Source organism: Macaca fascicularis, chromosome 3, assembly GCF_037993035.2.
Source record: "Macaca fascicularis isolate 582-1 chromosome 3, T2T-MFA8v1.1".
Lineage (NCBI taxonomy): Eukaryota > Metazoa > Chordata > Mammalia > Primates > Cercopithecidae > Macaca > Macaca fascicularis.
In genome coordinates this window covers 46,217,769-46,230,821 of record NC_088377.1, presented here as the reverse complement: position 1 = coordinate 46,230,821, position 13,053 = coordinate 46,217,769, and the positions used below count along the sequence as shown (strand labels likewise).

Genomic DNA, 13,053 nt, shown 5'->3' with positions numbered 1-13,053 from the left:
GCTCTGTTCCGCCCAGTTCAGTTCTTGGGCCTGAGATCTGTTGTCCTAACCCCAGGGTGTGCGTGGGTTGGATAGAGCCCTCAGTCTCAGTCATCACGTAAACCCTTTGATGTCAGTAAAACCCTGGGAGCAGCAGCTGAGCGCTGGGACATCCCTGCTCACCTCGCGGGGAAGTGGCCTCAGCCACTCACAGGGAACCGCAGTGACTGACCATAGCCACTTAATGCACACGCAGAGCAGAGGCACTGGCAGTTTTGCAACCATCATTAAAATCTCTTTCCTGACCTTTGCTTTCTAGGTGATTGAAAACTCAGCCTCAAAACAAAAAATTCACTAGTTATGGTAAGCTGTTTTCCTGTTTCTTCATTGTTTGTGGTGGCGCTGAGGGGACTCAGGCAGAGGAGTTATTCTGTGGTTCTGCCTGTGGGCTGGGCCCATAGGAATGGGCAGAGCCATGGAGAGGCCCCGGCAGGTTCCCAGCCAGCCCAGACCCAGGCCACGTGCTTGGGGACAGACCTAGACCCTCCACCTCGTCACCTTTGCATTACTGGCTGGGAAGACCCGCATCCCTCACGCAGGTGGAGTTGCCCTGTTCCCTTGCCCCTCACTGGGAAAAGCCAACCTGGCTCACAGCAGCCGAGCCCAGAGGCCTTTGATAAACATCTGGGAAGGGAGAGGCCCGGTGCCCAGCACAGGCACCTCAGGAGAGCGGAGCCTTGCTCCCTCCCCGTCCCATCCTGGCCCCTGTGCTGCTGTTTGCGCCCCGAGGTCGCACTGAGCTGGAGCCGGCACCCACCCAGCACCCACTGTACAAAACCGTGGGAAGGTGGCCGAGTAGCAGATCAGGACCTCAGAGCTGCAGGGCTGTGTTGGGTCAATTCTCACAGGAGTCCTGGGAGAGTCACTGGTTTTATACCTGACCCCTGTGGACCTAAAGGGGACAGCGAATCATTTTTCCCTTGAAAGGAAACTTTGTCCAAATGTGTCTGTCACATGTAGTCAGCAAGAGGAATTTAAAATGAATTTCCAAGTGAAGAGTCTGTGGATTAACTGGCCGTTAATTAACAGGCTTTATCAATGTGTCCTCAAGGGAGAGGCCCAACCCTAAGGAAGGAGCTAAACTTCCCAAGTGAGGGGCTGTGAGGACGGAGGTGGAGGAGGCAGCTGGGGGCTGGCGGCGGCGGGGCCCAGCAGATGGCGCCTCCCTGGCTGAGCCGCTCGCACCACCAGTTCCCTCACTTCCACCCAGGAAGGCAGAGTGACCTCCTCAGGGAAGAGCTTCCCCAGCCTTCTGGAGCAGTTGGCAGGGCGTCCGGAATAAGCCCTAGACACCGCCGCCACCTGCCTCCAACTCACTAACCCGGCGCCTCTTGTCTTTCAGATTCAACGCGTTCAACAGAAGCCATCCCCAGCCCAGCTTAAATTATAAAGATAGAAAATAACTCTGTTCCAATCTGCGTGGTGCTTCTTTAGTAAATACTGTACAGATTTTACCATGGAGAACTTTTTTTTTAGTTTTTACCTTTTCTTAATTACCCTTATTCCAAATGGACGAACACTTTCTACCACTGCTGACCATTGTAAAATACCGTGTATATAAATCCCATTGAAATAATGCCCTGGAATAGAACATCTCAAATGCTGCTTAATTACAGACTCAGGTCGATTACTTGTATTTCATGTAATGTTCCTCCAAGTTAGACATCTGGTGCAAGACCAACCGGGAGACCATGGAATTGTCAAAAGTACAAACTGACAGTGTGTATATTTAATTTAAAGACTTATTTAAAAACTCACAAGCTCTCACCTAGACTTTGGAGAGCAGTCTGTTTTCTGTAATGTCTGATACTAGAAACTAATTTGCTTATTTTAGTTGTATTCAAGATTTGAAGATGTATTTTATAGACAAGTTCTGTTTTTGAACTTTGTGGAACTGTTCCAATCAATTTCCCAGTTATGATGAGTATTTACATTATGAATGTATAACCCAGACATGATTTGTAAAGCCGACAGTATGTTTCTATTACACAACACTTTTTGATACAGCGTCTCTTGTCTTCACTGATACTGGAGTCTCCGTTGTCTGCTTGGTCCCTTCGAGTTTCTAGTTACAGACACAATCATACTGTGATTTTATTTTTAATATGGATATGCTATCAAACTGTGATACACTTATAATTCACTGGTCCTGCATCAGGAGATGGAGTGGGGAAAACTGTATTTAATACAGTTTGTATCTGAATAATCTGTATGGTTTATACAGTTTGTGTTGTTCAGAGATGTTTAAAGTTTGATCTTTGTTTTTTTAAAGATTAAAAAAGCACTTGCCCCACTGTAAATATACAGCATGTAAAATTTCTATAGTATATAAATGGCAGCAAATCACACACTTGGCGTCTTTTTACTGCTGTTTTCCCCATTTGCTTCCAGACTCCTTCCTGTCATCTGAATTCACTTTCTTAAAACCTTCAAGTGCTCCTGCTGAAGTCAGTACCTTCGGCCAGGCCATCCCACCTGGGACGGGCAAAGGAAAACTGGAGGGGTGTTTGCTGGACCCAACAATATCTGTTGGAAAGAACCAAGTCTCAGACAGGCTTGTTGTAACAATACATGTGATTTTTATTTAGTGAACACAGTATTTGCAAGAGCACTGACAGCCATCCACCCTCCAATCTTACTGTTCACTTTACAACCAAATATCGAGAGAGAGAGAGGGAGGCTGTTTCTTCATGCGAGCCATGGCAGTATATACATTGAATAACAAACACTCCAGAAATCAATAGATGTACATTATTTACATTACTATTACTGTATTTTCCGCAAATAGAAATATTTTCTAAGAAAAAAAAAAAGTCAATTTGTGGTTTCTGGTCTACCACAGACCTAACTTCTCGGCAAAGCACATCTATGTAGATAGCTGCATTTGTAACTTTAAAAGTAGGCATTGCTTTCTATGAAGCACTAAGTGCTGCTCCATCTATAAACAGCTCCTAGTTTCACTCAGTTTGGTACCACATTAAACTGCCCCAAAATGTTCTGTGACCCCAAAGACACTGCTGCTTATCTGGGTCCAGGGCCAGTCCAATTAAACTCAAATGTGAACCAGGGCCCAGCAAGACAGGCTGGAAGGGCTGTGGCAGCCGCCGCCTCCCCGCCGGGCTCCCGTCGCTGCCTCCTGGCCTCTGTCTCTGGAAGAAAGTGTCTTTGGCCAGAGTTGGGACTAACAATTCGAGCCCTGTGCTCAGACATCGGGGCGGGGAGGAGGAGGATCATGATTGTGACAGGGCCTGCCCAGGGTGAGGGACAAAAACAGATGTCCTGCTTCAGGGCCATCCTGGTGGCGGCTGGCCCTGTGCAGTCATGACCCAGAGAGTTTTCTGGACCAGGCCTGCCTCAAGGCTCAGCAGGCATGATGGCTGCACGGCCTTTATGCTAATACTGTCATTACACAGCCTGGAGCTAGGTGATTTCCTGTAACACTCTGACCACAAAGTACCTGGAGTCTAACTCAGCACCACAGCCTCTGCGCGGCTCCCGGGTGCCCACCACCCGGTGAAGCTCATTCCCAGACGACAGCAGCAGAGGAGCTTGATCTGGAGACTCCTTCCTGCCGCGGCTCCCAACACCCAAAACAGAAAGCTCCGCATCCCCAGGTCACACCTGGGTTGGTCAGAAGGAAACGGCTCGTCTGAGCACGACATGCTGACAAAGCTGGCTGTGGCCAGTCCTGGGTGCGGGGCCAGCCTGAGGGGTGGGCACCGCCGGGGCTGGCCGTCAGTGTGTGGTCTGGGGGAGGGGGGGTCCAGGCAGCGTTTATTTTCATGGAAGACTGGAGGCCAGAATTGCATATCTACCAGCCAGGTTTCAAGAACGCTGACTTGCCTTTCTCAGAACTAAAATTTCCAATTTGAGGTATCAGTAACAAAGCCTAAGAGCTTGGGAATGAAAGTCTGATGCAGGACGGGGGCTTCTGGCCTCGGACCCCTCTGCAGTCTAGTGCGACTTAAAGCTACATCAAGGTCAGCCGCAGGGAGGCGGAGGGCCCGCAGCCGCTCGGCCTCCACTTCAAGGCAACTCAAAGGAACAGTCTCCGCTGCTGAGAAGGAAGCCTAGGTGCACAGTCTGAGGTTTGGTCTCTGGACTGGGCATTTTGCGCAGGAGTACAGATGCCCTCCAGAGGGTGCAGATTCAAGGTGTGCCTGTGCAGGTGGGGCGGGAAGAGGAAGTCCGTGGAGGAAACGCCAGCCACCAGCCCAACAGCCCCGTGTGCAACAGGGTCCTGGGGATGCAAATCTCCCGACAGAGCAGCGCCTGCCACCGGCCTGCGTCGGCCCAAGCACACAATGCCCCCGTCCAGCCCTGTGCCCTCTCTGGAGGTGGGGCCCAGATCCACCCTTGCTTGAGTGAAGCACCGGGCACCTGCTATCCTTACATCCACAGCAACCTGACGACCTCCCAGGCGGGCGTGGAGCTTCGCCAGTTCCACCACCGGTGTCTATCTGGGGTTCTCAGCTCCCCAGACACCCTACGTGCCGGGCCTCTGCACCCCAGGGCCTGTTCTTCCCTCCTCGTAGGGAGGGCACCTGTCTCAGGACATGGCACGCTACATGGGGTGAGGCTATATCTAGTTACTTCTGTGTCTATTCATTAAGAAATCTGGTCAAATTAGAAGGTCTGTAAAATAAGCATTCATTTTGCCACAGGTTTTAAATAGCGACAAGTATGGTCAAAAGCCGGTCCACATGGACTCCGCTGACCTGTATGAAACGCTGCCGTGCATGTGTCTGAACAAAACATGAGCAGTTTCACGTGATTCAGCATATGGATCATCTGTGTCCAGGGAAAAGCTGTTTCCTAGGAGTTAGCAGTTACAGGCTAAACACCCCAAACCATTAACTGTTATCACTTTAACGATTTGCTTAAAGTACCTGTGGGGCCAAAAAGCCTGGGTTGAAGGGAGGCCACATGGGAGTCACCCTGGAGCCCCCAAGTGCCATGGCCATCCCTCCCCGAGCCCGTCCAGAGCCCATCTGCTGCCCCCGGGGCTTGCCTGACAGCCTGACAGGGCAGGGCTGCACGTGGCCCCCCGTGCCGGTGTCCCCCAGCCCTCCCCTTGGGTGCTGCATCTAGATGGATATTTTTTCAGTGCACAGTATATACTTGTGTCCAGGAGTTAACTTTATAGCTGCCATTCTAAAAATACTACTGTTAGAAAGTATCTTTTGTTATAATTTCAGAATATAAAAAGGCATATAAAAGCTATAATCCTATATATCTGAGAAAAAATTCTGAATAAAAAACTGGTAGCTTTTCCTTTCCTGTTTTGCTATAAAACAGTGGCTTTCTAGAATGGTTAACACTGCCCCGAGTGAATGCGTTTGGCATGGTACGAGTGAGGCTCCCATCTGTGGAATCCGTCCGGTGTCTGCTGTGGAGAGAGCGGAAGCTGCTGTCCTGGCTTCTCCCCCCAGGGCCGCCGGGGACGGTCGCAGGAAGGAAATACTTCTGGACACGCGCAGCCGACCACGACCCCAGCCACGGCACAAGGCCTCGAGGATCAGTCTGGGCCACAGTACGCTCTGAAGCAGCAGCTTGCACTGCAGGGCGACCACCTCCCAGGACCCCAGCCACGGCACGCGGCCTCGGGGATGCCATCTGGGCCACGGTACACTCTGGAGAAGCAGCTTGCACCGCTGGGCGACCGCCTCCCTGCCACGCCTTCCGCGGAGGGGCGGCCCGCGGTGTCTTTCTGCTGGGGTTGGGTCTTTTACCTGGGTCTTGTAGCCAGGAAAGCTATTTTTTATTGGCAATCCTTCGTTTCCTCGTTGCCAACATGTCATAGAAAGGATCCCTGCTGATACTGGCTCTGGTGAAAGAAGGAAAACATGCATGTTAGGTCGTGGGTGACACACAGACCTTCCCTTCCCCACCAGCCCCAGAGGCTCCTGGGACAGGACCGCAGGCTCAGATCTGAGCATCGGGTTTCTGGAGGCAGAGGGTCCGCTCTTGCACACGGAAGCATCCACGTTCCAGACATCCTCCGCCCTCCAACCAGCATGAGAAGACAGGCCTGGCCCCGCCCCCGAACCCCGCTCACTTGATGGATTTCATCCACTCCTCCTTCTCCTCCGGGCTGGGGGCTGAGATCCGGTACACCACGTGGTTCCCCTCTACCACGCGGCCGTCCGCCTCCGTCTTACAGGCCTTGATGACCTGCCCTTTGTGGCTGGGATTGTAGAGCTCAAAACAGTTCTGGTGGAGAAAGAGAGGGGAGGCCGTCACAGGGGCTGGGGGCCAGGTTCCCTGCAGGCAGTGAGGATGGCTCCCAGGTGGCTGGCAGGAGAGAAGGTGCAGGAGGGAGCTTACGGGTTTCCGGGGGTCCTCCACCTCCCTGATGCTGAGGTTTTCCAACGGGATGATTCCCCTGGGCTCCTTATCCTACAAGAGAGAAGTACACGGGCGCTCACTGTGCGCCACCAGCCTGGGGGTCCCTCGGCCCCAGGGCAGCTCCGTGACTGCCGGGAGGCGACCAGGAGGCCCAACCTTACTTACTGTTGTGTATTCAAAGTAATAGAGGCAGTTATCAGTCAGGATGAACCACCTGCGCTTCCAGGTCTTCACGCGTCCTCCTAGAAGCAGAAGGGCCCCGTGAGTGTGTGCTCCGTGCACAGGGAGCCCGCGGGTCCAAGAGGGGGCCCTGGACCTGCACAGACCACTGCGTTTTCAGAAAGGCTGCCAGGCGCCAGGCTCGGGTTTAGGTGCCCTTCGGTGTTCCCACCGCGGGGCCCCGCATGCACCCACCCCGCCCACACCGGTGCCCCTCCACGGCACCGAGGGGCCCCCTGATGACACGACCGCACTCCAATTCGCTTCCTGGGAGTTAGTGGGATGGATGGCGTCATTTCTCCACATGAGATGGCAGCGTGATGAAGTCAGGACGGCTCGCCGGGCTCTGTCCAGGGCCTGACCCACCATGTCAGGTGGCTGTCACGTTACAGAGGCCCTTGGGCAGCCCTGGGATCCCCCAAACTCAATCACCCCTGGGCCCAGGGAATCGTGAGACTGAATTAATTCTGTAACAAGATCTGGAGCGCACGCGCGTACCCCTATCTGTACCTGCCCTCCTCTCACTAAGGGAAGGACATCTCTGATCCTTAAACACTGAGCAGACACAAACTGACTTCAGCTGCTAGCCTTGCCTGTGTTTGTTTTTTAAATAATTCAAAGAAACGAACGCGCGGGGCAATGAACTCAGTGCTCCCTGGGGTACTAGGCCGCTCTGCCCCACGCCACCCCAGCGCCGCGCAGCTCACCCGGCTTTCTCTGTGACAGGCTGGCAGGGGAGCGGCCTCCCTGTGTGGGGGCCAGCACGGGCGCTGAGGCCTGGCGGCAAGATGCTGTGAGAAGGGCTCTGCGGATCACCCGAAAGGTTTCCCTTTCGGGGCCTGGTGTGCAGAGACCCTGGGTGAGGAGGAACCAGCTGCAGGTGGCAGGAAGCCTGGCTCAGCCGTACTGGCGGCCGGAAGGGGTCTCCGCAGCCCCTCTGGGATCCTCCGGCCCCTGCCTCACTCAGCACTGCCATCCTCCATTGATGCCTAAGGCAGCCTGCAATGTGGTTGCCACCGCCAGCCTGGGACAGAAGCCCAGTCTCCAGCTGTTCCTCGCCTCCCCACAGGCCCCAGTCTCATCAGTGTCCCACCAGCCCACCTGTTAAATCTAGACCCTGGTCTGGGCAAATCTGCCCCCAAGCTTCCTGCTGCATCTCCCCAGCCCTCAAACCCTGCCCCCAACATCTCTCCTGAGCCCTGGCGGGGCTTCTACTCCCCGATCCCTGCAAGCTGCTCCGTCTGGAACCCACTGCCCCAACTGTGTGGGGCCGCCTCACTGGTCCCCTGAACACCCAGCCAGGCCCCAGCAAGGCCCAAAGCCCTTGTTGCCCTCGTGTCCCTGTCACCACGGGCTCCATGCTCCATGCAAGCCCTCGGCCTTCACCTTCCCCACCTCCGTTGCAGCATACCAGGGAGGCCTAAGTCCACAGGGGAGGGCAGGAGACCCTGGGGGCAACCCCGCCTTGTCCCTCAGTCCTCCAGTGAGCAGGGAGAGGCATTTTATGTCCCCGAGACCCTGGGGACAGGGGGACAGTGCTGATTCCTTCCAGGCACTTGCTCCAGCTCGAGCTGCTGTGGCAGAATCAGCTGACAGCAACTCCACTACCCTGACATCGGTCGCTGTCACAGTCGCCTCTGCTTCCCTCCAGAGACTCCAGAGCAGGCCCTGCTCCAGCTGCACTGGTGCCAGCTGCCGGCCCCCAAACAGCAGCCAGAGGCATCTTTTCAAAAGCGTGTGGCGATCGTGCCCCTCCCGGCCTGACGCCCCCGCAAAGGGTCCCACTGCACTCGGCTTTAGACCCAACTCCTTGGGCGGCTGCAGGGGCCGCCCTTCCTGGCTCCCCAGCTGTGGCCTTTCTCCCTGCCCAGCTATCTGAGTCTCCAGTTCTTGGGGAGCTCATCCAGGAGCCCCCAGGTTGTGTGCTTCTGTCCAGCACCTGCTCTGTTCCTCCATGCTCCCGGCATGGTGGACAGCGATGGGCCTGTATGTTCCACTAGCCTGTCTACCTGGCCCCCGCCTGGGAGGGGTCCGCCTGGGAGGGGTCCGCCTGGGAGGGGTCTGCCTGGGAGGGGTCTGCCAGGCGGCCTCTCAGCTCCACCCTCAGGTCCCCTGCTCACACCCCCCATGGACAGCCCCATCCCTGTCCAGTCCTCAGGGCCAGGGGATGGTTGCAGACCAGGACTGCAGGCCCAGGGCAGTGGGTGGTGAGCTTGGTCTCAGAGCCCAGCAGGCTCTGCTCGTGCTTGCTTCTGGCCACGCCACACAGCATTCTCGCCTGCAGACAAGAGCCTGGTTTCTGGAACCTGCAGACGGGAGCCACTTTCTCTCTGCAAGTTTCTATTTTCATTGCCGTGAGCAGGCAGGTGCGCACACGGATCCACACGCACAAACACAGCACGTGCACACACTTTCTGCATGATAGCTTGGATTGGACCACCTCCTGTTTTCGTGTGTGTGTGTGGTAATTGATTCAAGACTCAAAGTCTTAAGTTACCAACAATCGTAAGCCACGCCTGTGTACACAGCAGGGTTCCTACGCTCTGGCAAAGCATCCTGGCCTTTTTAAGACCACCTGCTCTAAAAGCCAATCTACAGTAAGAATACAGCCAAGTCAGGTCGCGCTCCCTGCTCAGCGCACGCCTGGAAGCATTCTAGATCCTGCACCCGTCTCGTCTGCCTCCAGCCAGGGCCCTGGCTCACCAGCCTTTGGTCTCGAACTTTGCTTCTGAGAACACAGTAGGCACACAGGGTGCCTGGGTGGGAGAGGGCAAGGAAGCCAGCACCCTAGAGTGGCAGCCGCTCACCGGGCCGCCCACCATACTGAGGCCATGCCAGCTGCACCAGCCCCTCCAGGGTCCCCGCGCTTGGCACCCGGCACCCAGCCAGCTCTTGGTTCCCGTGAGCGCTGTGTGCACTCATTTTGTGGCCTGTTTATCTGCCCAACCAGAAAACAGGTTAGATAACACGAGCTCTGCTGTGCCTTCATTTCATTCACGCATTTACATCTCCAGAGCCGACCCTTCCCTGGTGGCACAGGCCACATTAACTGCCAGGCAGGCTGACGGCGTCACTGTCCCTCGAGGGGACACTGGGGGGCAATGCAGGAACCAGAAGGGAGGCATCTAATCAAACGAACGTCCCACTTATCCCATCCCCAGAGCGCCTGCTGCTGTTTCCGGTTACATCCCCCCCGCCCTCACTCTAGAACCCTCACACGAAGTGATCTGATCTGGTCTCTCAGGCACCCAAGCCCAAGACCATGGTGGGAGGTTTTCAGGCAAATACCTAGAACTCCCCTAAACCTCGGCAGAGCCAGAAAAAAGTCAAAGAGCAATGGCCAAGTCGAAGACCCTAATGGGAAAGGCAGACCTGTGGGACTCACATCCCTTCCACCAGCTGAGGAAGCCTGTGCCTGTCACACAGTGTCTCATCCTTCCTCGATAATTGTTATTTTATTTATTTATTTTTTTGAGACAAGGTCTCCCTCTGTCGCCCAGGCAGGAGTGCAGTGGCACAGTCATGGCTCACTGGAGCCTCAACCTCCCGGGCTCAGGCGATCCTCCTGCCTCAGCCTCCCTAGTAGCTGGGACTACGGGCACACACCATCGTGCCAGGCCAATTTTTATTTTTTTGTAAAAACGGGGTTTCACTATATTGTCCAGGCTGGTCTCAAGCTCCTGGCCTAAGCAATCCTCCCGCCTCAGCCTCCCAAAGCAGTAGGATTACACACATGAGCCACTGCACCCGACTGATAAATTTTTTTTAAATCACCAGGACACTCCACTCCAGGTCTTATGTGCTGCCCGGTGGCCGCCTGCTCTCAGAAGGGCTTGCGTGAGCCCAGCCATGGCATCTGGAAGGCTTCACTGTGGGCACACGGCAACCATCCCCGCCCCACAGGCAAAACACCCCTCCGCATCTCTAAAACCGCACGCGAGTGCCCTAAATCGCTCCAGGGGCCTTTACAGAGCTCCCGAAATCCCTCCATGCGCTGCTGGGTTAGTATGGGGTGGAGGGTGATGCCGCAGGGACAGGGCTGGCTGGCTGCTTCTCTACTGCTGCAGACCCCTGGAGACACGGGGTGGGGGCAAGCCGGCTCCCACACGGCATCCCCGAGTGCTCCAGGTCCCGGCCTCTCTCAGCCCCGCCCCTGGGGTGGGTGGAGCGTTCTCCGCACCGTGCACGGCGCGGCCCGCAAGTCCACAGATGGGTCGGATGAATGGCAGCCACACAGCGGAGCTCACACAGACCAACGTGGGGAGACCGAGAGGAATGAGCCGCTGGGGGGCGGGAAGCCACTGGGTACCTACCTCCTAAAGCAGGACAAGCAGGGACAGCCCGTCACAGAACAGAAAGGTGGGAGCCACAGGCAGAAGGAAAACAACAAGAAGGCACATTTAAACCACGCGTCAGAAATCACAGCCACACCAAACCGAGAGAGAGGCACACAGGTTCTGTGGATAACGCGCTCGCTTCTCGTGCAGGACGCTGCCCTGGCTGGCTCTGAATGCTAACTCAGCAGTGCTTTGGGACGGGCCGTGCAGCCCGGGCGTTCCTCTCTGCCGCGGACATGGCTCTGACGCCCCGGCTCAGAGGAGCAGCCGTGGGCCGTGAGGCTACCGAGAGCGGGCTCTGGCTTAACTGCGTTTCTTTTTAACGTCTCTGCCTGTGGCGGGGGCGTTCCTACATTCCCATGACGAGCTTGGGAAGAACCCGAGGGGCTGCTGCCGTGGGCCGAGGGGTCACGCCCGGGTCCCGTGGGCAGGCGGCTCACCCAGCTTCAGGAGCCAGCCCTCGCGGTCGGGGTTGAAGAAGGTGTGCGTCAGGTCGTTCCCGTCGTCCTCCGGGATCTTAAATGGCTCGTTCTTAATGCTCTCATACAAATTCTGCAGGGAGGAAAGAGCAGCAGCCAGTTCAGACTCACACAGAGGCCAGCGGCCGCCGCGCGGAAAGCGCAGCAGGACCAGGGCGGCAAGGAGACTCGGGAGGCGCGTCTGGAGTCCCAGGCGCTGCGGCCGCTCCCAGCGAAGAGATCCTGCAGACGGCAGCGGCCGCGGGCTGGGGAGCTCACCCTCAGCAGCTCCTCAGGGAGGTCCCCGCCCTCGTTGATGCCGCGGTTCATGGCGATGAACCGTTCTGCCGTGGGCTTGTCACGCACGTTGTGGTTGTGCAGGCTGGTGTTGAGCATGATGATGGCGAATGACAGCACGTAGCACGTGTCTGCAACGAGTCCGGGGTGCTGGGCTCAGCCAGAACCTCCAGTGGACAGTGGGACCCCGCGTGCTGGGGGCCCGCCTGCAAGAGGTGCCCGGCCCACAGGTCGTCCTCGCTCAGGGAAGACAGGTCCCCAGGAACACACGCTGGGCTTTGCTGGGACCGCCCCCTCCAGAGCTGGAGGCTGTGCCTGGCGAGGGGCCAGGCTGTGAGCGCTACACTGACCTGTGGACTGGAAGACCCCGGGGTTGCACAGGCAGTAGCGAGAAGCAAAAGCCTCCATCATGCGATCAATCTTCTGCGCCTCCCCCGGCAGCCTGAAGCTCCATAAGAACTGCCTGTGGAGACAGCAAAGCCGTGGGCAGCCGCATCAGAATCCACACCGCCTCAAGGCCAAGGGCGGCTTCTGCCCCGCAAAGGAAGGACGCTTTCCTCCCGGGCTGGGGTACAGCTCTGGCAGGGGCTTGGGGGTGCAGAGACAGAAAGGAGAAAACCCAGGACAGTCTCCTTCCGTTCCATAACTCGAGACACGCTTACTGATGGCTCATCTTTTTGTAACTACAACCGATTCAGCAGCGAGGCCAGTTGTCTCTGCCTAAAAAGTAAATATCCGCCGGGCGCGGTGGCTCAAGCCTGTAATCCCAGCACTTTGGGAGGCCGAGGCGGGCGGATCACGAGGTCAGGAGATCGAGACCATCTGGCTAACACGGTGAAACCCCGTCTCTACTAAAAAATACAAAAAACTAGCCGGGCGAGGTGGCGGGCGCCTGTAGTCCCAGCTACTCGGGAGGCTGAGGCAGGAGAATGGCGTAAACCCGGGAGGCGGAGCTTGCAGTGAGCTGAGATCCGGCCACTGCACTCCAGCCCCGGTGACAGAGCGAGACTCCGTCTCAAAAAAAAAAAAAAAAAAAAGTAAATATCCAGGATCCCAGCACTTCTCTGTCCCCATTGCCACCATCTCCTGCTGCTGCCAGGTGATCACCAGAGCCCTGCATGTCCCAAGGTGCCACCGGCCAGTCCTCACAGCATCAACAAGACCACGTCCTCCTCTCAGAACTCCCACACATAAGGCAGAGCCACAGTCCACAGGACGGTGTCCAAAGCCCCACCTACAGCACTGGGCACTGCGGCCAGAAGCTGCTGCTGCCTTGCTGGGGAGACACACACCTGCCTCAGAGACCAGGCCCAGCAGACACTCCCACCCTCAGGCATCCCCTCTGGCTGAGGTCT

General features: G+C 56.4%; 2 protein-coding genes across 4 annotated transcripts in view; one reads left to right on the top strand and one right to left on the bottom strand.

Moving 5' to 3' along the window:
* The window catches only part of USP42 (ubiquitin specific peptidase 42), a 58,824-nt gene extending 56,437 nt beyond the window's left edge, over nt 1-2,387 (top strand). For both annotated transcript variants that reach the window (XM_045387869.3, XM_074034420.1), the window contains 2 exons: nt 299-342; nt 1,382-2,387. In XM_045387869.3, coding sequence (XP_045243804.2) covers nt 299-306 — 8 coding nt within the window. In that variant the 3' untranslated portion in view covers nt 307-342; nt 1,382-2,387. The remainder of the gene's footprint in view (nt 1-298; nt 343-1,381) is intronic.
* Nucleotides 2,388-2,595: 208 nt separating this feature from the next.
* The window catches only part of CYTH3 (cytohesin 3), a 114,816-nt gene continuing 104,358 nt past the window's right edge, over nt 2,596-13,053 (bottom strand). For both annotated transcript variants that reach the window (XM_065541665.1, XM_065541664.1), the window contains 7 exons: nt 12,049-12,161; nt 11,681-11,829; nt 11,384-11,495; nt 6,553-6,629; nt 6,367-6,438; nt 6,098-6,252; nt 2,596-5,866 (listed from right to left, as the gene is read on the bottom strand). In XM_065541665.1, the coding sequence (XP_065397737.1) occupies nt 5,794-5,866; nt 6,098-6,252; nt 6,367-6,438; nt 6,553-6,629; nt 11,384-11,495; nt 11,681-11,829; nt 12,049-12,161 (751 nt within the window). In that variant the 3' untranslated portion in view covers nt 2,596-5,793. The remainder of the gene's footprint in view (nt 5,867-6,097; nt 6,253-6,366; nt 6,439-6,552; nt 6,630-11,383; nt 11,496-11,680; nt 11,830-12,048; nt 12,162-13,053) is intronic.